This window comes from Euleptes europaea, chromosome 11 (assembly GCF_029931775.1).
Source record: "Euleptes europaea isolate rEulEur1 chromosome 11, rEulEur1.hap1, whole genome shotgun sequence".
Classification (NCBI taxonomy): Eukaryota; Metazoa; Chordata; class Lepidosauria; order Squamata; family Sphaerodactylidae; genus Euleptes; species Euleptes europaea.
Window position 1 is genome coordinate 18,669,983 of NC_079322.1, and position 24,487 is coordinate 18,694,469.

The 24,487-nt window shown below is 44.4% G+C and overlaps 2 protein-coding genes across 2 annotated transcripts; one reads left to right on the plus strand and one right to left on the minus strand.

The window, feature by feature from the left end:
* Nucleotides 1-3,110: 3,110 nt before the first annotated feature.
* Nucleotides 3,111-6,153, minus strand: MRPL32 (mitochondrial ribosomal protein L32). The gene is made up of 3 exons (XM_056857798.1): nucleotides 6,057-6,153; nucleotides 4,117-4,298; nucleotides 3,111-3,398 (listed from the first exon to the last, which is right to left on the minus strand). Exons 1-3 carry the CDS (start codon nucleotides 6,151-6,153, stop codon nucleotides 3,144-3,146), a joined length of 534 nt encoding a protein of 177 aa, XP_056713776.1. The 3' UTR covers nucleotides 3,111-3,143.
* A 1,640-nt stretch (nucleotides 6,154-7,793) lies between these two features.
* Nucleotides 7,794-17,307, plus strand: PSMA2 (proteasome 20S subunit alpha 2). The gene is made up of 8 exons (XM_056857547.1): nucleotides 7,794-7,858; nucleotides 9,606-9,682; nucleotides 11,243-11,375; nucleotides 11,955-12,077; nucleotides 13,051-13,132; nucleotides 14,796-14,869; nucleotides 17,025-17,082; nucleotides 17,170-17,307. Exons 1-8 carry the CDS (start codon nucleotides 7,818-7,820, stop codon nucleotides 17,284-17,286), a joined length of 705 nt encoding a protein of 234 aa, XP_056713525.1. The 5' UTR covers nucleotides 7,794-7,817; the 3' UTR covers nucleotides 17,287-17,307.
* Nucleotides 17,308-24,487: the final 7,180 nt, after the last annotated feature.

Below are 24,487 nucleotides of genomic sequence, written 5' to 3' on the forward strand. Positions count from 1 at the left end.
AGTGGGTACGTAGAACTGAAGCTGTCACATGCCAACCTTTCTGGGCATGGACTTCTAAGTCTTAATTAATTCAACGCGGTCAGTAACCATCCCTTCCCTTGCTTCATTATTCATTGGGTTGAATCCTGCCGACTTTACTTCTGATGAAAAAGGCTATGCTGGAGATCATGGAACCCTCATGGCCATGTGGGAAGGGGGACTGCGGTGAGGAAGGAAATCAGGCAACATCAAACAGAAAAGGTGGCGGGATTCAATCCGTTGTACTTTAGTTACACGCCTCTGTTGCAGCGCTAAACTATTCTGGCACTCCAGTCTTTAGAAAACAGGAGGTCCACTGCCCCCTACTGCCTTGAATGTTGCATTTCATTTTAGCTATACTTTTGGGGACCCATGTATACTGAGAAATCTTGAAAAATTTTCTTTCATAAAGAGAACAGAGGGCATGGGAGTCACTCTGAAACATGCAATTATTTTGGACAGGCTTAACCCATCATCTGAACTTATTCTCACTTGCCACTTCCCTAATGTCACATGCCTAGGAAAGTTTTAAGAACCTCACCTAATCTTGCTGATCGTTGTTAGAACCATTCATAGATTTCTCAAAAACATTTTAAAGCCGTCAGTGGTCCTTTATGCATGGGTACTTTGACTCACGTTCGCCCCCGGAGTGACTTGGTTGTTCCTTGGAGTTATGCATGAGTTTTCCATCTCTCGGAGATGACCTCACGCCCACCCTGCACTTTTCTCGGGTTTTTCCAATGCTCTTTTGCCACAGATTTAAAGTCTGCTCTGAGATCAAATGGGTTAAAATTGTAGCTATTTGTGTGCATAAGGCATTCGGGTTTCCCCCTCCTCCTCCAGCCCAGCCAGTGTTTGCATAATCAGGAACCAACTTAGCTGCACTTTCTTGGGCTCCACTGAAATACATTACAGCACAAAAACAGTGGCAAAGAAAATGCGGAATGGATTTTCAATTAAGGTCACTTGGCCCGGATAGACCACTCTGGCACTGGATTGACAGCCCCCAGAGTGGAATGACCGACCCAGGGAACAGAATCTGTGCTCTGGGACTTGAATGACACCCTCTGGGAGTAGCAGAAGTGTTCTGGGACTAGAATGACAGCCCCAGAGTGGAATGATGGTGCACTCTGGGGGCTGTCAATCCAGTGACGGAGTAGTCTATCTGGGCCAAGTGACCTAAATGGAAAATCCATTCCGCATTTGCTTTGCAACTCTTTTTGTGCTGCAATGTATTTCAATGGAGCCCAAGCAAGTCGGTTGGCAATCCTGGCTCCCATGATCTTCAATGGGCCTTCCAGCCTCTCCCACTGTTTCCAGTGAGCAATCCCTTTGCAGGCTACAGCCAATTACAAAGCAGTGTTTTCAAGGGGCAGGGACTCAGATGCTCCGGATTTGTGCTGGTGATCCTGCATTACAAAAACTTACTCCTGATACTCTAGGACTTTCTTCAGGGCAAACAACCACCATGCATAGAATTTTGAGAATTCAGATCAGAAAAGTGTGGGTCAAGGGAGCATCGAAACCAAGGTAAAATTTCCCATGCATAAAAGACCAGTGTCGGGGCTAAGATTACGAGCCACAAGGTTCCTGATTCAAACACCATTTTAGCTAGGCACTTGCAAGGTAACTTTATGAGAGCTATCCTCTCCCAACAGCCCTGCTATCTGCAAAATGGGATATTAGCCTACCTTACAGGTAACACGTGAAGCACTCTAGATTAACATAAAAAGCATTACACCGATGCCATTATATTCTATTCAGGCATATCTGTGATCTCATTAAAAATATGAATGCAATAGCTTCCATCTTCTCTCTCCAAAATGTCTACCTCCAAAACTGCTTTGAGGATAGTTCCAACATTCAGTTTTGTACTCAACACTTTTGCCACCTACCATGTACCTTCCATGAGTGATAATCATTAGATATTATGTGGAATCAGAAACATTTTCAAGAGCAGTAAGAATTGCCCTTACTTGATGAAGCTGATGAACTCAAGTATGATTATTGGACAACATCTATTAAAGTACAGCACAGGTTTTTGACTCATTTTAATACTTTAGATGATATTGTGACTCAATAGACACTCCACTAACTAGACTTTACTTTTTCCATGCCAAGAAGACGTCAGCCTGTATTCTAACACCTCATTTAGCAAACTGTGACACATTCCTCGAGTTCCCAGCAGAAGAGCAGGATCAGTTGGATGACCTTGAGCTTAAGAAATGTGTTAAAATTAGCTAAGTGGCATGGTAGGATACGAGTCCTACCTGTGACTGAAACAGAATCAGTGAGACAAAACTCATGTCACGACAGAAGTGGTCAATGGAATCAAATCAGAGTAAGTACTTCAGCATATCTAACCCTTGGTTTGGACTGTTGGTGCATCTGTCCCTTTCATGAATGGGACTTACAGTGCATCAAGGCCTAACACTACCCCAAAAGTAGATAGCTGTTTTGCAGACTTTGAAAGAAGCAGGCATTGAAAGACTTGTGTTTAGTTGCAGTAGCAATGGGGGAAAAACCCAATTCTCTCACCTATATGGCCTTGACTCAATTACAGTACCATGTCAACTCAGTCTATTTTCATTGAAGGTCTACATGTCAACTTAAGTCATTTGGCTTGACTTCAGTAATCATCATAATTCCTAACTGAATAGAACATCAAACTCAAAGCAACTCACAATTCTCATTATAAAGCTGAAATGTTTTATTGTACTTTCAAAGGCCTTTTACATATGCACTTCAAAAAAAAAATTCCCCCAATGGGACATTTACAATGTATAGTGGAGTATGACACCAAAATGTATGTAGAAAGAATCTAATCTGGCAAGACAATGACTTGCATTACCCAGTTTAGAACTGTGACATGTCATCACAGTAGCTATCTTGGCAAACCAGATTATTCTACTTAAATTTCTCCAACTATTATACCATGAATGTTAAAAATAAGATTGTAATGGGGAAAACAAAAATGAAAGAACTATTGTACTGAAATGCCAGATGTAAGCAAAAACTTTAAAGACACCCCTTTGTGTGTTTCAGAATCATTACATTTTAAGGATCCATTCCTTTCAATTATTTTACAAGTAGTTTGTAACCTGAGAATCCACAGTGCTAAATCATCAGTCCAGAGTGAACCAAGACGGGCGCTTCCTGTTTCGTTCTATGATCCGCTTCCCTTCGTCTTGCTCTTTAGGCTTCTCTCCTTCATACAGAACAACCGTCTCAGTGGTAGGAGCCCTAAAAGGTCCTCCTTCCTGGGTCCTTATTTGGGACCTTATGGCAGTTGTCTCCAGTTTCACCTTCTGGTAACAATAGCCACAAAGGACGTGCTTCAGCTTTACATTACCACACTGGGGACAAACATCGATGTTTCTCTAAAGGCAAGAACAAGCACAGGGTTAAAATGCATGATAGGAAGAAAACTAGAAAAGTTTTACAAATGCTAAGAAATTTGAAGGAGAACGGAACAGGGGCTCGTAGTACTTCCTTCCCATTTTATTTTACAGGTAAGTAAGAATGTAGCCCTGACCTGGATGGCCCAAGCCAGCCCAATCTCATCAGATCTCAGAAGCTAAGCCAAGTTGACATTGGTTAGTACTTCGATGGGAGGCCACCAAGGAAGACTAGGGTTGCTACTCAGAGGCAGGCAATGGCAAACAACCTCTGAATGTCTCTTGCCTTGAAAATCCTATGGGGTCAGCTATGACTTGAAGACACTTTCCACCACCAAGAACGTACACACAACATCCTTAGAGAATGTAACTCTGCTTAAGGTGGCCCTGTCAGTACTTATGAATATAGAGCGATGGGTCTGTGATGGGCATTTTAACAGCATAGTGGCATCCCTGCCTGGGACGAAGGTTGCAGTTATTATGCGCTGTCTAGGTTGGCTATCAGGTAGTGTTGGGGAGGAGCCAGTGGTGATAGTGCTTGTTGGCACCAATGATGACTCCTAAAGAAATCTTTATGGGCATTTATTGCGGTGAGCCAACAATCCTCTCAGTTCTCATTACATTCTTGTGTTTTCTGAACTATTACTGACAAAGAAATTTAGAACCAGCAAGATAACAAAACCAAACCTTAATGGTTTACCTTAATTTTTATAAGGTTTCTAGGATTCCTTCGCCTGCAGCGATTCACCTCGATGGTCCGCCTCGACTTTGGAACTGCCATCCAAAATACGTTGTCTAAAAAGCTTGGCGTCTCATCGCTTTCAGCTTTCTCTCCCATGGGCTCAAGCAAAGAAGCTGGACCCTGTACAGCCAACGCAGGAGCTTAAAGACAACAGAGAGCTGCATTAAAAATTGCCTTGCTTTGCTCTTCCACTCTAGTCCAATGTTGTTCTTTTATGTTTTACACACAGAGCTGCCTTAGACCTTTGGTCTATCGAGGTTAGTACTCTCATGTGCAGCAGTGCTGCACGATTTCAGAGGTCTCTTACACGGCTTACTGCCTGACCCTTTTAACTGGACATGCCAGGGATTGAACATAGGACCTACCTTAGGGTTGCCAACCTCCAGCTACTAGCTGGAGATCTCCTGTTATTACAACTAATCTCCAGCTGATAGAGATCAGTTCACCAGGAGAAAATGGCTGCTTTGGCAATTGGATTCTATGGCACTGAAGTCCCTCCCCTCCCCAAACCCCACCCTCCTCAGGCTCCACCACAAAAACCTCCTGCCGGTGGCAAAGAGGGACTTGGCAACCCTAACCTACCTGCATACAAAGCAGATGCTCTACCACTGAGCCAAGGCCACTCTCTATGCACATGTAGCCCTTATACATGTTAATTCAGAATTAAATCCTCCTGGATAAATGTTTACACTGTGCTTCTCACCTCAATGGGGATCCAAAGCAGCTAGAAATATAATTCTCTCCTGCTCTGCCTCCAAAACCTCTACGAAGAAGGTAGGTTGAAATTTGTGCGTGGCCCAAGGGCACTGGCTACGCTTCCGTGACAAAGAGAGGATCTGAACACGGGTCTCGCACATTCCGGTCCAGCGCTCTAGCCACTACACACCACTGCCTCTCAAGATCCCTGCTGAGCAGCAGGAACTGATTCTCTGCCCAAAAGTCAGCCTTCAACTCTTCACCAGGAGACCCGCCGAGCAGAGGAGGCCTCCGACGCTGCCCTTTCTGCCCCCACATTCACAACACCGCTTGCTCTGGAGCAGACCTCTGACCCGGATCCCAGATCTTCCATGGTCGAGAGGCAACTGCACCGAGGATTTGTACAATCCTAATATGTTACTCATTCACAAAAGTATTATTTTACTTTATATGGGAGCAATCAATATTTGTAAGCTGTAGTTACTTATATAAGCCAGTAGAGCAGGGCCAAGGGCCATTTGGATATTTATGACATCATTCATGGGCCATACAAAATTATCAACTTAATTAGCCTGCTATATTTGGTCAAACATTTAGCCAAAAGGCACGACCGGAGATGGCTCGAAGTGTCTGCCACGTAGAGCGACTTGCTTTTGAGCTCTGCTGTCCCCAGCTGGACCCAAGAGATTCAGACAGGGCAGCATCCTTCTGAGCTAGAGATCTGCCAGACCAAATGATTTCGCGGGCCTTAAACGCCCCCCCGGGCCTGACGTTCCCCACCCCTGCAGCAGAGAGTAGTATATCCTAACAAAAGTTTAAAACCTTTGCACAGGTGTTAAAGGTTGCGCCAGAGACTGATACAGATTAGTACGCCTAAAAACAGGACGGTGAGCTAATCGTCAATTGAACTCAGGGGGCGGGCATATCACGAGGTTATACTGCATTATGAAATCTGACCTAACAAGGGACTCTAGAAGTGTATAAATATCTCTCCATTTTGCATAATAATTCAGAGGTGTGGTTTTAGGTCGGGAGACCCACATTCTCTCTTATGCTGGCATAAATAAATATACTCCTTGCTTCTAAAAAAAATAAATAGCCTGAGTCTCCCTGTTCTTGGTGGGTCTGTGCCATTGAACAGGGTCTGGCTTTTGCATCCAACAGAGGGGCTGTGAAGGAGAAGAGCGGCGGGGCACACCTACCCCACGGAGGACTCTGGCTACCGAGCCACCCCAACCAACCCCGAAGGCAGCCACGGATCTTGAGCAGAGGCGAAGGGACCGCCAGCACCACCGCCATCTTGCCTCCCCCCTCCCCTTTCCGGGCCGTTCCCGGAAACCAGCGCGGGCGCACAAGCCGCCGTTCCTGCCGCGTCGAATGCTGGGAAACGGAGTTCTCGTGGATTCCCGACGCTCCTCCGTTCCACAGCGACGTGGAGTCGCTGGACTACAATTCCCAGCAGCCTCGCTGATTGACCCGCCGTTTCCTTCGCAGCCTGTGGACCCCATCATCCGTATAGCGAAACGGGGTGTGTGTGTGTGTGGTGGGGGCGGTCGGTGACTTCCGGGCGTAGAGGTCGCAAAGGACGGCGGCCTGTTGGGCACTTCCGGTGTAAAATGGAACTTGGCTTTTCGTTCCGCTTTCATACAAAATCATCGCATATGTTAACAAGTAGCCGAGTGATTGTTGCAACAAAGACTTCAAAGAATGTGGCCTTTTATGCAGGGACGTTTCCCCGCGGTCACCCCCCTGACTGCTTCGGGGCTTCCTTTTAATTATGCATGCCCTTTCCAACAGTCAGGGTGCTACACTTCTCTTAAAGAGACATACACATGCCTATACTATACAGAGGTCGTTGGATGACCCGCTGTCTCTCGGTCTACACAGGGCTGGTATTGTTAGAATAAAATAGCGGACCTGGAAATTAGTTACACCACTCTGAGGGCCTTGGAGGAAAGGGGCAGGATTTTTTTAAAAAACGTACAACATAGATGCATATTTAGGACCCCATCGCCTATTGCATCTGACGAAGTGAGTCCTATGCCACAAAAGGGTCTGCTGAATAAAATCGTGTTCGTCTTTCAGGCACCACAAGACTCCTGCTTGGTTTTGCTGCTAGAGACGGACGCAGCTGCCCCCGCCCCGGGAATGTTATAACTTCTGGAACAATTTCCATATTTTACTGCGTGTGTGTGTGTGTGTGAAGTGCCGTCAAGTGGCTTCCGACTCATGGCGACCCTATGAATGAAAAAGGGCAAGAGTCCAGTAGCACCTTAAAGACTAACAAAAATATTTTCTGGTAGGGTATGAGCTTTCGTGAGCCACAGCTCACTTCTTCAGATACAGCTAGAATGTGAATCCATCGGTCTTTAAGTAGAGGAACAGTATGTAAATGTGAATAGCAGGCGTGATGGGATTAGGTGTGATATGCAGAAGAGTCTGTGATGTCCAGGGGAGAGATGGGTGCGGAGAAATCAGCATTGGTAATGGGCCATGAATGCAAGGTCTTTATTCAGCCCAGGTAAATGCATTGACTTTAGTTTGAATATCAACTGTAATTCAGCAGTTTCTCTTTCCAGTCTTCCTTTAAAATTCCTTTGTAAGAGAACTGCTATGAATGAAAGTCCTCCAAAATGCCCTATCCTTGACAGCCTTGCTCAGATCTTGCAAACTGAAGGCTGCGGCTTCCTTTGTGGAGTCAGCCCCTCTCTTGTTGGGTCTCCCTCTTTTCCCGCTGCCTTTTCCTGGCGCCTACACCTGTCCAAACACGTGTAATACTGGAGGGATCGCCAAGGCGGCTGACGCACGCATGCGCGCGAGCCGTCGACCGTTACCCAGAATCCCCGCTTTCGGGCGCTTCAACTGTGATCTCCTCTCTAGGGACGGGACGTCGCGCGGCGCCCCACTCTGCGCAGGCGCAGAAGGCGGCCGAGGGGGCGGGGTTTCGGGACGGGCGGACCAAGATGGCGGAGCGCGGCTACAGCTTCTCTCTCACCACCTTCAGGTAAAAGGAAGGCGCTCGCTTCGCTCCGGGGGCCTCGAGGGGAGTTCTCCGGGGCAGCCGGGCCCGAGGCGGGCTGGGAGCCGCGGCCAGGGCCCCGAGGGACGGCCCCGGAGCTCAGCCGGCCTCCTGGGCAGAGGCGAGCGGTGGATTTTGTGGAGTCACCTCCGCCGGCCCCGCCTCGGCCCTCAGCTGGGGAGCCCCGAGGGGGGTTCGAGGGGGCCCCGGGCGGGAGCCAGGCTGGGCTCATCCTGCACCAGCTCCCCGAGGAGGCTGGGTCGACCCCCGGCCCTGCTCACCGCTGTCATCTAGGCATAGGAGGCTTCAGATCTGTGGGCCAATTTCAAATTTATTCACAATTCATTAGGTTGACTTATCATTTACATCAGTGGTTCCCAACCTTTTTTTGACCAGGGACCACTAGGACTTTTTTGTTCGGTGCAGGGACCCCAAGGTTCAAAATAAAAATTCCGAGAATTTGAAAATAAACTTTAATCATAACTGTTTGTTAAACATTAAACTTAGAATAATATTTGAATATATATATATATATATATATATATATATATATATATATATATATATATATATATATAAAATAGAGAACTTTTAATTGAAAATATTAATTTATGATGGGTTTATAACTTTGTTTCGCGGACCTTAATTTAGTTCTCGCGGACCCCTGGGGGTCCACGGACCCCTGGTTGGGAACCAGTGATTTACATGAATAAAAAAGTAATCAAGTCATTATATATAGACAAAGTGGAAACTGAAAGTGTTTAGATCTTCACTTACTGGCTCAGAAACAGAATGGTGACATTTGCGTGTCGCAGGCCGCTTCCAATCACTCCTCCCCATTACAGCTTTTGGTTGTTTCTACTAACTGCACAGTGCTATAATAAGTTTTGATAATATTAGTTGTGTTGTAACAATAGCCGTTTGTGATAATGTGTCTTACTAAGGAGCGTGTGTTTTGAATGCATTTCTCTTGGAAGTCTCCTGTTTTCCAGTTTTATAGAGTTACTAACTGCTATGCAGAGAGCTAGGTTAGAGTCCAGTAGTGCCTTACAAGATTTTCAGGGTATAAGCTTTCAAGAGTCAATGTTCCCATTATCAGATACAGCTATCTAAGCCTCCATAGATTTTTCACCAGTGTTGTGATGTAATTAAAATTTAATATTTTAGCAAGAGCCTATGGGTGCTTCTTTGGCAGCAAGTCTCATTATGTTAATTTGGGTTTACTCTTTAATGTGTATAAAAGTGCAGGCATACAGATTACAGAGTTTTACTCAGTAACACATTCTGCTGAGTTCAGTGGGCTTTCCTGCTTGGTAGACCCTGATAGGATTGTGGCCTTAGTTGTCTAAAACGTTCCTCCAGAAATCTGGGATGTGAACGCAAAAAGTGAAAGTAAAACTATTTGATGTTTTTACTTTCGGATTAGCTGAGCTCATGGCCGCATGAAATGTGCAGCACAATCCTAAACAGATTTGTTCCAAAATAAATCTCACTGATATTTACTCCCAAGAAAGTGGGCACAAAGCTGTAGCCATAGATAATCATTTTCTTAAGAGTCAGTTTTGACTCCATTCTCCTTGCTGTGTATGTGTTGCTGTATTGACTAAGGTGTACCTCAAATCCTCTCCTTGAAAAGCAGCCAAGCAATTTGCTTGCTGTGGCCCGTTTCAGTTTGAGAGTGTTTACGTGCCAAGCTGTTTCATGAATGAATGAACCGTGCCTTTTCTTTCAGCCCTTCTGGAAAGCTTGTTCAGATTGAATATGCTTTGGCGGCTGTTGCAGCAGGAGCCCCATCGGTCGGAATTAAAGGTAGAAGGCATGCGTCCGTGACCAATATCCTGTTGGCTGTGTGACACTTGGTAAAGAAGTCCACAAAAAACGCCCATACACAAAGGCCCACGCACACCTATGTTAGCAACTTGGAGCCTATAAAGGAAAAGAATTATCTCCTTTTGTGGAACTTTCATGTTTTGTTGATGAAGGCAGTTCTTCGTTTCCAGAGGAGAGTGGTTATATAAGGCCAGCATGATTTGTTGCCAAAAGGTGATCTGGAAGTGCTGTTTCTCGAGCCCAAAAGTAGACATGATGTGACCCAATCTGGGCCATGCTGAATCTCTTACAAAGTAGGGAGATTTTAAAGTGCACCATTGAATGGGCATGGGGGATGGGGTGCCAAACCCTCCTATCACTCATGTGTTTCCCTTCCAGACCCATTTCTAACTGAGCATTCTTAAGGAGAGTTACTCCATTCTAAGCCCTTTCATTTCAATGGGTTTAGACTGGAGTTAACTCTCCTTAAGAATGCACTGTAAACGTTGGGTTTTTTCCCCCCAGGCAAGGGTTATTTGTGTAGTCAAATCAAATCAAATGACCTTTATTGGCATATTCTCAGAAATATAGCATAGACGGTACACAAGAATTCTCATTCCATACATTTCCCATATAGATATGATTTAAGCTTTGATCCTAGACTTGACAACTTCCGTCAAAAATTCCGCCACCTTTAAAGTGACTTCAGGGTTATTTGTGTAGTCATGGAGCACCGCAAGGAGAAAAAATAGCTAAAATAGTTTCAGGGAGAAAAGCATGGAAAGGCAGGAAGAGATCTGCTTCCTCCTTCCCCTCATCCATGCTGTGATTTAAATTCCCTTCCACTTCGTGGGCATTTTGCAACAGCCCAGTCCTAATACATGGGTTTGTTTCTCACTTGGTCCTGAGTCTGAGTATGTCTAAGCAAAAAGGGTGCTTGTGTAAAAACAAATGCTAAATGATGCATGTGAGGTTCAGGGTGGCAATAGGACACTTCTCAATGTAGCAGAGATTGACTATTTTTCTGTGAAAATAAATGAAGATGTTAAAGCGTACCCTCGTTATTTTTTCCATCATACATTATGAGATGTTAAGGTTACTGAAATTTTCCTTACAAGGTCCCCCTTTTAACTCTTAGTTGTATTCCTTTAAAACAGAGGTTTGTGTATGCACAGAAGGTAGACCCTTCCATGTATGGAACTCTGAAATGGAAAAAAAAATAACTTTGTTTAGGGCTTCAAATCACAGTGGGTCTAAGAAGTTAGAAGTCCATAAACTTGGGAGGGGGGGGAACTTTATTCCTTCTCAGGGAAAGCACTCTTAGTGGTAGTAAAACATAATAATTACTCCTATTCTAGAGTAGACCCCAACTAAATGTCAAGTGGCAGATGGGATTAAGATCAATACAGAATAACAGCAAAGTAAATGGACTATCATTACCATCTGCTGGGGATGATGCTCCGAGACTGTGAGTTGTGTATGCTTGAGAGACAAGTGCAAAGGGAAGAGGAAGAAGGCCTTTTGGCAGATGTACCTGAGACACTTGCTTTCTTCTTGCAGCTGCAAATGGCGTAGTGCTGGCGACAGAGAAAAAGCAAAAGTCCATTCTGTATGACGAACGAAGTGTACACAAAGTAGAGTCCATCACCAAACATATCGGCTTGGTATATAGTGGCATGGGCCCTGATTACAGGTATTTAAAAATAAATCTGAGATGAATTGTTACTGTTATCTTTTGTTTGAGATCTGTAGTAAAGAAGGGGAATTGGGTATCCACCACCCCACACACAGAATGCAATCAGAGTAAGCCTCAGAGCCAAACATATTCTGCTTGTCCTGGGACTGGTGAAGGGAAGGGCTGGAGAAGATCTGTTGCTATAAACTGTTCATTCACTGGAGATAGGTCTGACCCTTTCCTTGTTTAAATTGCATAGCTGCCGATTCTTAGTTGTGGCTGCGTCCCTTTGGGGTGGCCTCCTTCCTGGAAGAGGCAAGGCAAGCACCTTCTGTGTTGGCACTGAAAAGGGAATGTAAAATGCTGCTCTTACTGGGGACTTTTCACTAATAGGAGAGAGAGAATGATGGACTGATCACACTTGTTAGTGTGTCGGGTTGAGGTTGATTTCTCTTTTCGGCAGTCCAGCAAGTCATTGGGGGGCGATGTCAGTTTTCATGTTTTATGTGGAATCCTTCAATTTGTTCATTGTTTGGTTCTTGAGTGTAATGGATGCTCTTGACTCTTTTTCACACACTGTTTTGTTTGCCTGTCAAGGGTCCTCGTCCACAGAGCACGCAAACTGGCCCAGCAATACTACCTGGTGTATAATGAGCCTATTCCAACAGCTCAGCTCGTTCAGAGGATTGCTTCCGTGATGCAAGAATACACGCAATCTGGGTATGCCATTCCCCCACCCCCATTCCAACTTGTTTCAAAACATCCCTTTGCTTGATCTGTTCTTCCTGCACTCTTTCTGTTTTAGAGCAGCGGCAGCCAACCATTTGGACAAGTGTGCCAGAAATTAAGCACCAAACACCATCTAGTGCTGCTCCTTGCTGATGTTTTCCATTTTTTTCTGTCTCCTGGAACAGTTGTTGCCTTGCCAATTGTCTGCAGGTCCAGCCCTAGACAGTGTCCGCTTAACTCTGGGCTGTGGCCAGGAGCCTAAATGCTCTCATTCTTCCTTCTTCCTGCGCTCATTTTAAAAGCCTAATTCGTGTAATGAATTGTACAGCATAGTGGTTGTATCTTCTGCATGGGGTGGATGACAAACTTGGGTTGGCTGTGCTGTTTTTAGGACACGGGCCTCAAGCTGGTGGCTTACAGTGTAGGGAGATCTTTGCATAAAGGATCATGAAAAGCAGGTGGGGTTTTGTGTGTGTCATACCTCAGGAGATGAGCTGTCTTTGCTGCCCATAGTGACTGCCTTTGTGGTGGTGTTAGTGACGAAGAGGGGTTTAATGTCATTCTTCCCAATTTTTTTGCAAATCCTCTGAATGGCAAAACTTTTGCCAGCTTTTTTCCTGGCTCTGATACTGTGCCATTTTATTTGCTGAAATTAAAACAAATCTCTTTCCAGCATTACACGAAGTATACTATGCAGCAACCTCACCTGCTTAATTGCTGTGTCAGGCTGATGTCAGAGGCTAGGGAGTTGAGCCAGTGTGCAACTGACAGCATTGGGAAAAGATCTGGAAAGAGATCTGCGTTGCCCATAGTGTCACTATTGCAGGTTACAAAGAGAAGGAACGTTATACCTGAAGTATATCATCAGTAGATGAGTCAGCAACATTTTAATGCTAATCTTAAGGGCTTCTCAGAATAACTCCTGATGTCACTACTAACTCTTGTAAAATATTTTGCCTGACAGGGGCGTACGACCGTTTGGAGTATCTTTGCTAATATGTGGATGGAACGAAGGACGGCCGTATTTATTCCAGTCTGATCCCTCTGTACGTATTAAAAACAGGATATCTTGATAGGTCAGATGTCTGAATTCTTAAATAGGCCTCATGTATATGCATGCACTCATGTATGCTCAGTGTTAAATATCCTTCCAGAGTCCCTAATGCACCATACCTCATAGCATCATAGAGTTGGAAGGAACCACTCGGGTCATCTAGTCCAACCCCCTGCACAATGCAGGAAATTCACAACTACCTCTCCCGCACCCCCAGTGACCCCTACTCTACGCCCAGAAGATGGCAGAAGAACCCCTCCAGGATCCCTGGCCGATCTGGCCTGGAGGAAAATTGCTTCCTGACCCCAAAGTGGCGATTGGCACTACCCTTGACATGCAAGAAAGGGCCGCAAGAGCCAAAAAATTGGTACAAACCTTCCTGCCCTCCCACTCATTATCTGCCTAAGGTCATACAATCAGCATTGCTGACAGATGGCCATCTAGCCTCTGCTTGCGCGCTCTTTCTCTGTAACAATAAATTTTCAAAAGGTGAGAGGCTACAAAGAAATTGCTGAACTATAATATTTTTGGACAACAAAATCAATGGAATGCCTTTAAGATCAGAGTGACACAGAACAGTGTGCAAGCTTCCAGATTCTCTGGAACTCTTCATCAGACTATATGCATAAGAAAGGGAGGCGGTACACATTTTTCTCTTTCCCCTTCTCACCTTAACATCTAGCTTAATGAAGTGTTCCAGAGAAGCTGAAAGCTTGCTTGTTGGTCTTAATAGAGGATATTACAGGTTGGGTTTTGCTTTGGATCAGCATGGGTAGTTGTGTCCTCCATCTAGTTACAGTGTTTCAGTGAGTTTTGATTGTGTTTATTAAGGATTTGAGCCGAAGGATTTCTTCGCCACTACAGGTGTTAGATTAGCTTAGCAAAACTAGGAAGGCTTTATTATTGCCAATTACTTAGCTGTTGTGAATGGTTACCCTGATACTCTTGCAGACATTTAAGCATTACAGAGAACTCAGTAAGATTCGACCTCTTGCATTAAATAGCAATGGATCCCTTCTGTTTACAGTTTCCTTTCCCTCTGTCCATGCCTCCCTGATGTCTGAATATGCATTTCTTCCATCTAATGAAGTGTGTTTTACTCTATGCAGACTTTTGCCACAGTAAATCCATTCAGTCTTTTGAATGCCCAAAGACTGCCCTTTTTGGTGTAGCAGGCTAAAACAGCTACCCCTCTGGGGTTTAAATAAATTGGCAGTGATACACGTGCATTAAAACATTTCCTGTTTGATTTCAAAATGTCCGTCAACTTTGGGCCTTGGCTCAGTGATAGAACATCTGTTTGACATGCAGAAGGTCCCAGGCTCAATCCTAGCATCTTTGTGTAAAAGGATCACGTAGTAGGCAATGTGAAAGACCTCTCTGCCTGAGACCCAAGAGAACTGCTGCAGTCAAAGTAGACTATACTGATCCTGATAGACCGAGGAATCTCCGTATAAGGCAGGTTCGTGTGTGTTCAAGGATACTTCATTGTGTAGATGGGCCATAGTTGTCATCTTCCTCCTCCCCCCACCCCAGCCTGGAGTTAAGAATGAATGTATTTCCAAGAAGATACATTCCTACATTTCACTGTATCTAGAAGATGGTTTTGAAGTAGTTTTCTCATATTCAGTTTCATGTATTTTTCACTTCTGCAGGGGGCTTACTTTGCATGGAAAGCAACTGCAATGGGAAAGAATTATGTGAACGGGAAGACTTTTCTTGAAAAGAGGTACTGTTACCAGTAATGTTCTTCGATATTTTATATAGGCTCTGATTTGCAATACGTGAAAATTGTCTTATATGCAATGAAGGTGTCATCATTAATAATTTTCCATGTCTCACTTGAACCTTCCAAGTTCTGGGTTGTGTTTAAAAATGACTAGCAAAGAACCTAGAAAACAAGCAAAATGAGCAAAAATGTTATGTAACGTGAGGAGAGGAGATTCTGTTCTGCTGACAGATATGCCTTTGGTTAGTGGAGACTTACTGCAGAGTCCAAGTCAAGGGATAGGTGGGTGTGTTTGGTGTAGCACAGAATCTTAGCTGTTGCGATCTTATAGAATAAGAAAAATAAAAGCAAATCTTTATTGAACCAACTGCTGTCCACTGAGCATTCAAGTTACATAGGGTTTTTCTTTAAAGTGTATGTTCAAAACAAAAATTTAACAGTTCATGTACAGGCTGGTGAGCTTGTGCTAAGCAGTTAAGAAGCTAGCATTGTTGAAAAATCAGGCTGCACAAGATCATGAAAACTTTTCACAGGGGAAATACAAAGAGATGAGGAAGAACACATCTTTCCATCTCTGATGCTATTTCAGGACCCCACAAGGTGGATAACCCCACAAGCTGTTACACTGGTGTTCTGTTCACATGTAGTTGGAGCCTGTCAGTTGCTCATTTCCTGAGTGTGACTTGCATGATTACCATGTCATATGGATAGGGCAAAAAGTGGATTTTCCATGTGGGTACAGCTTCCATTCATGCGGACCTGAACCGCAGCTCCTGAAATGCATGTTTGACAAGCTCTCAAAATGCCAGAGGACAGGGCCTATGTGAATTTCATCTAAGTCAGGGGTGGGGAACCTCAGGCCCGGGGGCCATATGCGGCCCCCAAGGACATTTTTTGTGGCCCTCGGGAGCTCCAGGGCCCTGCTGCAGAGGCGGGGCGCAGGGCGGCCCTCCCAGAGGGTGTTCCTGGCGCCACGGCTTACAGTGGTGCTGCGGTGCCCTTTGGACCTCCTCTCGCCGACTGTCGGCTGTTGAGCAGCTTGAGGGAGGGGGAAAGAGGCTGGCGGCTCCCGGCGGCAGAGCATGCATGCAGGAGCCAATTGGGCTTCGGGGGGGGGGCCTTTTGTGGACTCTGGGGAGGAAAGGGCATGGAGACTGGGGCCCGGTCGCGCGGGGCTCTGTGCGCCGCCGTGTGTGTGTGAAGGGCAGGGGAGGCTGGGGTCCGGTCGCGCGGGGCCAGCGGGTGTGTGTGTGTGGGGGGGGAAAAGGCTTTTCTCTTTTCTTCCTCTTTTTCTGTCACTCTTTCTCCTTTCTCTCCCTCTTTTTCTGTCTCTTTCTTTTGTCTCCCTCAGTCCTTTTCTTTGTCTCCCTTCATCCTTTTCTTTCTTTCTCTCTCCATTTCTTTCTCCCTTTCTCTCCCTTCCTCCGTTTTCCTCTTTGTTTTCCTTCCTCCCTTGCTGATTGATTGTGGGCTGTGCCCCCCTGGCACCTCGTTTGCTCGGGCGCACTGCTGGCTGCCCTTCCGCCTGGGAGGGGGAAGTGGGGGCACCCTGCAGGCCTTCTCTGTGTGGCCGCCCCTGGGGTTGCCAACCTCCAGGTGGTGGCTGGAGACCTGGCAACCCTAGCCTCTTCCCCCCCACGGGAGATCTACACCTGGTATGGCCCCTGAATGATGTCATAAATGTGCAAATGGCCCTTGACAGGAAAAAGGTTCCCCACCCCTGATCTAAGTAAACATTCGTGTCCAATTTGATGGCGTTATGTGGCATTTATACAGCTGATTGGTCTGTAGTCTTAGAACAAAGCTCTTCCACACTTAAGTCTGTTACAGAACTCCCTTTTGGAATCAGGAACACATACAACAATCAGGTTTGTAGAAGTTGTGTTCTTTAATAAACTGGTACATCTTCCAGTGTAATTGCATTCTTGCCCTTAAAAGTATTGACTGGCACCCAAAGAAATATTGTGTACACTCAGTGGTTTTTAGGCATCTCTCTGTTTCAAAGGGATTGTCATGCAGCCTAGGGAGCAGTTTGTGAAACACAATTCTTGGGTGTGTGGAACTGGTTGCGGTTGCTTGGATTTTGACTACTGTAGTTACAGCGGTTTTTGAAGGAATATGGTTATTGGAAAACTGAATTGTATTCCTTTGGCAGGTATAATGAAGATTTGGAGCTGGAAGATGCCATTCATACAGCTATCTTGACATTAAAGGTTAGGAACTTTCTAAATCAATTTTTTTGAATTATTCTGTGGAAATCATATTTTGTTTTGTTGAAGAAAAGTCTTTTTCTCTCCTAGGAAAGTTTTGAAGGGCAAATGACAGAAGACAACATAGAGGTTGGCATCTGTAACGAGGCAGGATTTAGAAGACTCACTCCAACAGAGGTTAAGGATTACCTGGCGGCGATTGCCTAGTGAGGGGTCGAGGAAAACTGAACGGATTCATACAATGATCTTTTTTTATTTCAGCCATTTAATTATTTGGCTTCTGCACTCTTATTTCTACTCGGTTTATCTGGTAGATTTTTTAAAATAAGAAATATTATGGATCAAATGCTACTGTCCTAATGTGGAATTCTTGTCCCTGAAATAGTAACCATTGTACAAAAGTATAGTGGAAGTTTACACAATCTGCAAAAAAAATAAAATCACAACAAAGGGTGGTATGTTTAAATCCTTATGAGCCATCTTCTTACCTAAAGCAACATAGCCTCCTCTCAAAGCTTTCTGTGGGAATTAACAACTAGGGCAGGGCAATAGGGAAACTGGAGCTAGTATACATGTCTAAAGTATTGTAGATCCAGTTCTGTGTTACTGGTACCCAGAACAGACAGTACTGAGTTGATGGTGTAACTTCCTTACATCCTATAACTCACTAGGGAATCACAAGATTTTTCTGTACTTGTAATAACCAGGTTGAAAAATCTGCAAACTGTTAATTATCCATCTGGTTAGCATGTACTCTACTAACATGGTTCTTGGCATTTCACTAAAATGGGATATTTATGTTGCAAGATCACAGCTAAATGAGAACTGCCTGTATCCTACCACTCCAATTAGCAGTGATTGGAGCCTCTTCCAACCTCAGTGGCTCTTCCTCCAGTGGAAGATGTCCTTTCTCTAAAGGGAGAGTCACTTAAGTTAAAAAAGGGCTTATTTGGCTGGAGGAAGTTCCACCAGCATGTGGTAGAGTACTCACCCATTAGCTAGATCTTGAGGAATTGGAAGATATTTTCTGTGGCTGGAATTTTGGCTCCACATGTAAGTACTGTATTCCTGTTTATCTTTCTTTCACTTTTAAATCACCCATATGCTTCAAAATCAAGTTAAAATGAGGAAAAGGAAATTTTTAAAAGCTTAATTCGCTTATAGTTTTATACCGGTTCTCAAAAATAATGATAAAACTGCTGTTGGTGGAGTTCGATTGAACCATTTGCTTGAGGTAGTACTGCAAACGAGAGACAACCATATACGTTCATAAAGCCATGTCTTGATTGTACTGGTGAAATTATGTTCATGGATTCTTTCACATATATATAGCATTTTTTTAAACCAAGGGCCTCAACTCTGGTAGCACTTTAATCGTTTTAGGTTTTCAAGGCCACCACCCCTGTGGATGATGGGCGGGTAAAGTGAGAAGGGGTCCCTTGGAAACTATTCTAAGTGCAACACCCAGAGCCTGAAACATTTAAGAACATAAGAAAGGCCCTGCTGGATCAGACCAAGGCCCATCAAGTCCAGCAGTCTGTTCACACAGTGGCCAACCAGGTGCCTCTAGGAAACCACTAACAAGACGAGTGCAGCAGCACCATCCTGCCTGTGTTCCACTGCACCCAAAATAATAGGCATGCTCCTCTGATACGAGAGAGAATAGGTATGCAGCATGACTAGTATCCATTCTAACTAACAGCCATGAATACCCCTCTCCTCCATGAATATGTCCACTCCCCTCTTAAAGCCCTCCAAGCTGGCAGTCATCACCCCATCCTGGGGCAGGGAGTTCCACAATTTAACTATGCGTTGTGTGAAAAAATACTTCCTTTTATCTGTTTTGAATCTCTCACCCTCCAGCTTTAGCAGATGACCCCGTGTTCTAGTATTATGGGAGAGGGAGAAAAACCTCTCCCTGTCCACTCTCTCCAAACCATGCATAATTTTATAGACCTCTATCATGTCTCCCCTCAGCCACCTTCTTTCCAAGCTAAACAGCCCTAAGTGTCTTAACCGCTCCCCATAGGACAGTTGCTCTAGTCCCCTAATTGTTTTGGTTGCTCTTTTCTGCACCTTCTCAAGCTCTGTAATATCCTTTTTTAGGTGTGGTGACCAGAACTGGACACAGTATTCCAAGTGTGGTCTCACCATAGATTTGTACAAGGGCAGTATGATATCAGCAGTTTTATTCTCTATTCCTCATCTAATTATGGCCAGCATGGAATTTGCCTTTTTTACAGCAGCCGCACACTGGGTTGACATCTTCATTGAGCTATCCACTACCACCCCAAGATCCCTTTCTTGGTCTGTTGCTGCCAGCACAGATCCCATCAGTGTATATGTGAAGTTGGGATTTTTTGTCCCAAAATGCATCACTTTACACTTACATTGAATCTCATTTGCCATTTTAATGCCCATTCTTCCAGTATGCAGAAATCCTTCTGGAGCTCTTCACAGTCCGATTTTGTTTTAACCACCCTAAATAATTTGGTGTCATCTGTGAACTTGGCTACTTTACTGTTTAACCCCAACTCCAGGTCATTGATGAACAGGTTGAAAAGCACCGGTCCCAACACAGATCCCTGAGGCACCCCACTGCTCACATCCCGCCATTGTGAGAACTAACCATTGATTCCTACTCTCTGCTTCCTATTTTTCAGCCAGCTCTCAATCCATAAGAGGACTTGTCCTCTTATCCCGTGACTATGAAGTTTGCTTAGCAGTTTTTGGTGGGGGACTGTCAAAAGCTTTTTGAAATCCAAATACACAATATCCACAGGCTCATTCCTGTGCACCTGCTTATTGACGCTTTCAAAAAACTAATAGGTTAGTGAGACAGGACCTATCCTTACAGAAGCCATGTTGGGTTTTGCCCAGCAGACTTTGCCCTTCTATATGCTTGACAATTCTATCTTTAATAATGCTTTCCACTAATTTACCTGGAACAGAAGTTAAGCTAACTGGCCTGTAATTTCCTGGGTCCCCCCTGGAACCTTTTTTATAAATGGGTGTTACATTGGCCATTCTCCAGTCCTCTGTTTCAGAGGCTGATCGAAGGGACATATTACATATCTTTGTTAGAAGTTCAGCAATTTCCCATTTGAGTTCTTGAAGAACTCTAGGATGAATACCGTCTGGTCCCTGTGACTTGTTAGTTTGCAGTTTGTCTAGACATTCTAGGACTTCCTGCCTTGTTACCACTATTTGCCTCAGTTCCTCATTTTCCCCTCTCCAAAATCTCTGTTCAGGAGAAGGAATCTGCCCTGTATCTTCAACAGTGAAGACATGAGAAGAATTCGTTTAGTTTTTCAGCAATCACTTTATCCTCCCTTAGAGTTCCTTTACTCCCATTGTCATCCAATGGTCCAACTGCTTCCCTAGCTGGTTTCCTACTCCTAATATACTTAAAGAATTTCTTATTGTTTGTTTTGATGTGTTTAGCAATATGCCCCTCAATCTTTTTTTGCATCTCTAATTATCTGCTTGCATTTCCTTTGTGCAAGTTTGTGTTTGCTTCTGTTCGCCTCATTTGGGCGTCTCTGAAGGAAGACTTTTTTCCTAATTGCTTCCTTCACCTTACCCGTTAGCCATGGTGGTGACCTTTCCTGACCTGCGGTATACAAGCTAGCTGAGCCTCTAGTAATGTGGACTTGAGTAACCCCCAAGCCTTTTCCAGAGTTTTAACCCTCCTAACTGTTCCTTTCAACTTCCTCTTTACCAGTTTTCTCATTTTAGAGAAGTTCCCTCTTTTAAAGTCAAAGGTAATTGTGTGAGATTTCCCAGTCACTTTCTCACTTGCATATAAATTAAATTTGATGCCATTGTGATCACTATTGCCAACTGGCTCAACTACATCCACATCCCGCACTAAATCACTGGCAGCACCACAGAGTATTAAATCCAGGATCGCCTCCCCTCTGGCTGGGTCTATGACCAACTGTTCGAGGACACAGTCATTTAGGATGTCTAAAAATTTTATCTCTTTGGCTTGACTGGAGCATACATTTATAAAATCAATATGTGGGAAGTTGAAGTCTCCCATTATTACTACTTCATTACCTTTACATGCTTCCCTAATTTCATTCTCCATCTCAAGATCACCCTGAGCCATTTGGTCAGGGGGCCGATAGAACGTCCCCAGTACTAAATCTCCTTTGGGGCCCGGAATCGTCACCCATAAGGATTCTGTGGACGAGTCTGCCCTTTTTATGATCACTAGCTTATTAGACACTGTGCCTTCCTTGATATACATAGCAACACCCCCTCCAATACGCCCTTCCCTGTCATTTCTATACAGTTTGTAACCAGGGATGACTGTATCCCACTGGTTCTCTCCCCTCCACCAGGTTTCTGTAATGCTAACTATATCTATGTTTTCTCTTAAAACCATGCACTCTAATTCCCCCATTTTTGCTTGGAGGCTTCTAGCATTAGCATAGAAACACCCTCTCCCAGCAAACCTCAATTAAATCCTCAGTTTAGTTAGGCTTTCCAGCGTTTTAAAAAAGGCAAAGTTTAAACTCACCCCTGCCTGTAGTCCCCAGCTCAGCTTTGTATTCTGCTTTGGCTAAACTTAAAAGTGACTTGCATAAAATAATATTTAAAAGTTATATGAAGTATAAAATAATCAGATTCAACAGCTTTAAAAAAATCTGTCACTAACAGCTGTATGTGCCACTGGTCTTTATTTCATTTTTGGTACTAAAGGCTGTGCAAAATGGTTTTGCTGGGCTGTCTCTCCAGAATGGCCTCAGCACTGAGGAGGTTATTTCAGAGTTTTGGCACAATCGCCGTGGCACCCCTACTCCCAGCTGACATCTTCCTGTGGGGAATTATGGAACAGTTTTGGATCTGAGGATAGCAATCAGGCTAGAAATAAACCAGTCCGAGGCTATGCACACCATTAGTGGGAGAACCAGGCTTTTACTTTGCTCAAGGGCAAGTTTGTGGCATTTTATTAAAAATACAGTCTGGATTTGCACTCTTCTCCATTCCTGTTTCCATATGCTGCATGACATCCATAATCTCCCCTTGAATGGTTTTAATTTAGCAAAAAAAAAAAAAAAACCAGAAAATTCTCACGCTGAATTAATTTATTGATGTTAATGGTGAGGTGGGTTCTGTTGCTGTGTGTCTTCGTTGAACTGTTGTACCCCGTGACTTCTGTTCATCTCTTCATCAATGGCTGCCAAAGCCTTGGGTGGGCACATCTGTGTACAGGTAAGGTGGTTAAGAGGGAGTGAGAGGATGTTCACCAGCCCTGCCTTCTCTCTCCCCCCGCCCCACACACATTCAGCCAAAGAGGACCGAGCTTATGTCCTACAGACTCAAACCTGTAGGAGATGGTTGTTTGAAAAGGAGGCTGGTGTCTTGCTCAGCTCTGCTTCTGTCCAGGCAGAACCACCTGTGGTTGGCCTGCAGGGGTGCAGAACAGGAATGAATAAATAAGGAATCTTTAAGTCCTTAACCATGTGCAAGCCACACTCTATCATTTTAGTCCATGCCATAGGGTTTTATGATGCTATAATTAAAATCAGGAAATACTGGAGTGTTCCTAATTTATTCACTTAAATATTTATTATAATAAATTTTATTTGTACCCCGCCCTCCCCTGGTAAGCCGGGCCCAAGGCGGCTAACATCATGTAAATACAAAAATATAATACAAGTTTAAAACTGTAATGTTTGTCCAGAATGGCCGTAGGTTTTTGAGAGGAACAGGCATTAATGTCTTTGGTTCAACCTCTTTTTAGCCTACTGTCGTGAGAACAAAACTGAATAACCTCTGGAGGAAGGGTGGGCTTTAAATGAAGCCATTCACACAGCAATTTTCTGTTGACTGTTAGCACCATGGGCTTTTTCACAAGTTTGAATAAGCCCCCAAGAGCTGTAATCTCTCTGTTGGCCAGTGTTGACTTGGACACAAATGGCTTTACCACACAAATTCAGCTGAGTGTCCTTGAAGTGATGGTTAAGCTGCTGCCTGGATGTACATCTTTGAGACACTGTCCTTCAGTGTTACTCCTCTGAAGATGCCTGCCACAGCTGCTGGCGAAATGTCAGGAAAGAAAATACCAAGACCACGGTCACACAGCCCGGATAACCTACAAGAACCAATGTAAATATTTTTTTTAAAGCAGGCAAGATTGAAAGGTCGCTTTGGTTGCCAGGCTTTGAAGTAATCATGCCCTTGACTCAAAACAGTGCAAAGAATGAGAGGCTGGGAGAGGAAATCGCACAACAGGCCCCTTCGGGCAAGCTCCTATGCTTCTCAGTGCCTTGTGACAAAGAGGAAGATCAACAGGTAGAAACGTAGCCGTGATAAAGTGGTTGCCTGCTGACTCTTGACCTGGCATTTCGGTTGAAATGGCGTACAAGTCAGATAGACGTCCCTTTTGTTGTACTGCTTTACATCACCATATTCTCTCTGTTCCTTGGTGCTAGAAGGGGGGACCACTGGGCCGCAGCCTCTGTGAGTTCTGTTTATCAGCAGTTTCTTCGTGTAGCTTGTGTGTATGTCTGAATGTGGTTACTCAATCACGACACTCGAAAAATGCAAATTGTGTATGGCTGAGGGATGAGGCCGTTGGGCTCCCAAAGCTTTAACGGGACGGTAGGTAGAAATTCAACAAGCGCACCCACACTGTGGAGACAGCAGGGCAAGAATGCCAACCTCTCCCACGGTCTTTGGGAGGCACAAAAGGCATCTCAGTTGAACGCTATGGACCCGACGGGGGGAGTGAGTAGTGCGGCTTTAATTTCACAGGGACTTGCAACTGAATGCGCAAATGTCAGAGGTGAGACAGTAGCCCCCCACCCGTGCAAAAGACTTCTGCAGTTGCTTTACATTTTATTGTTGGGGTTATAAGCACAATTGTCCTGACCTGGATGGCCCAGGTTAGCCTGATCTCGTCAGATCTCAGAAGCTAAGCAGGGTCGGCTCTGAGACCATCAAGAAACTCCAGGGTTGCTATGCAGAGGCAGGCAATGGCAAACCATCTCTGTTAGTCTCTTGCCTTGAAAACTATATGGGTTTGCCATAAGTTGGCTGCAATGTTACGGCTGCTGTCTCTCACGCACACAGGCAAGAATTAGCATGGCAGACTAGATTATTATTTCACCTTACATCTCAGCTTTTAACCAGAATGGCTAAAAGATAGAGTTAATGATGGTTATGCATGATGTTGGCCCTGACCTGGATGGCCTAGGCCAGGGGTCGGCAAACTCATTAGTCAAAAGAGCCAAATATCAACAGTACAACGATTGAGATTTCTTTTGAGAGCCAAATTTCTTAAACTATATAGGTAGGTACACTGTTTATTAACTTAATAAACTTTAAAGTTTTAAGTCTTAATTAAACTATAGGTACACTGAATAAAACTTGATATCATACTTAATAGTGATCT

Bases quoted from the DNA above. Each gene is read 5' to 3' on its own strand.
- MRPL32 (XM_056857798.1), bottom strand. From the start codon at position 6,153: ATGGCGGTGGTGCTGGCGGTCCCTTCGCCTCTGCTCAAGATCCGTGGC. The intron at 4,299-6,056 runs GTAGGTGTGCCC...GTTGTCTTTAAG, and splicing joins TAGCCAGAGTCCTCCGTGGG to CTCCTGCGTTGGCTGTACAG. The intron at 3,399-4,116 runs GTAAACCATTAA...TCTTGCCTTTAG, and splicing joins GAAACCTTATAAAAATTAAG to AGAAACATCGATGTTTGTCC.
- PSMA2 (XM_056857547.1), top strand. From the start codon at position 7,818: ATGGCGGAGCGCGGCTACAGCTTCTCTCTCACCACCTTCAG. The intron at 7,859-9,605 runs GTAAAAGGAAGG...CTTTTCTTTCAG, and splicing joins TTCTCTCTCACCACCTTCAG to CCCTTCTGGAAAGCTTGTTC. The intron at 12,078-13,050 runs GTATGCCATTCC...TTTGCCTGACAG, and splicing joins CAAGAATACACGCAATCTGG to GGGCGTACGACCGTTTGGAG.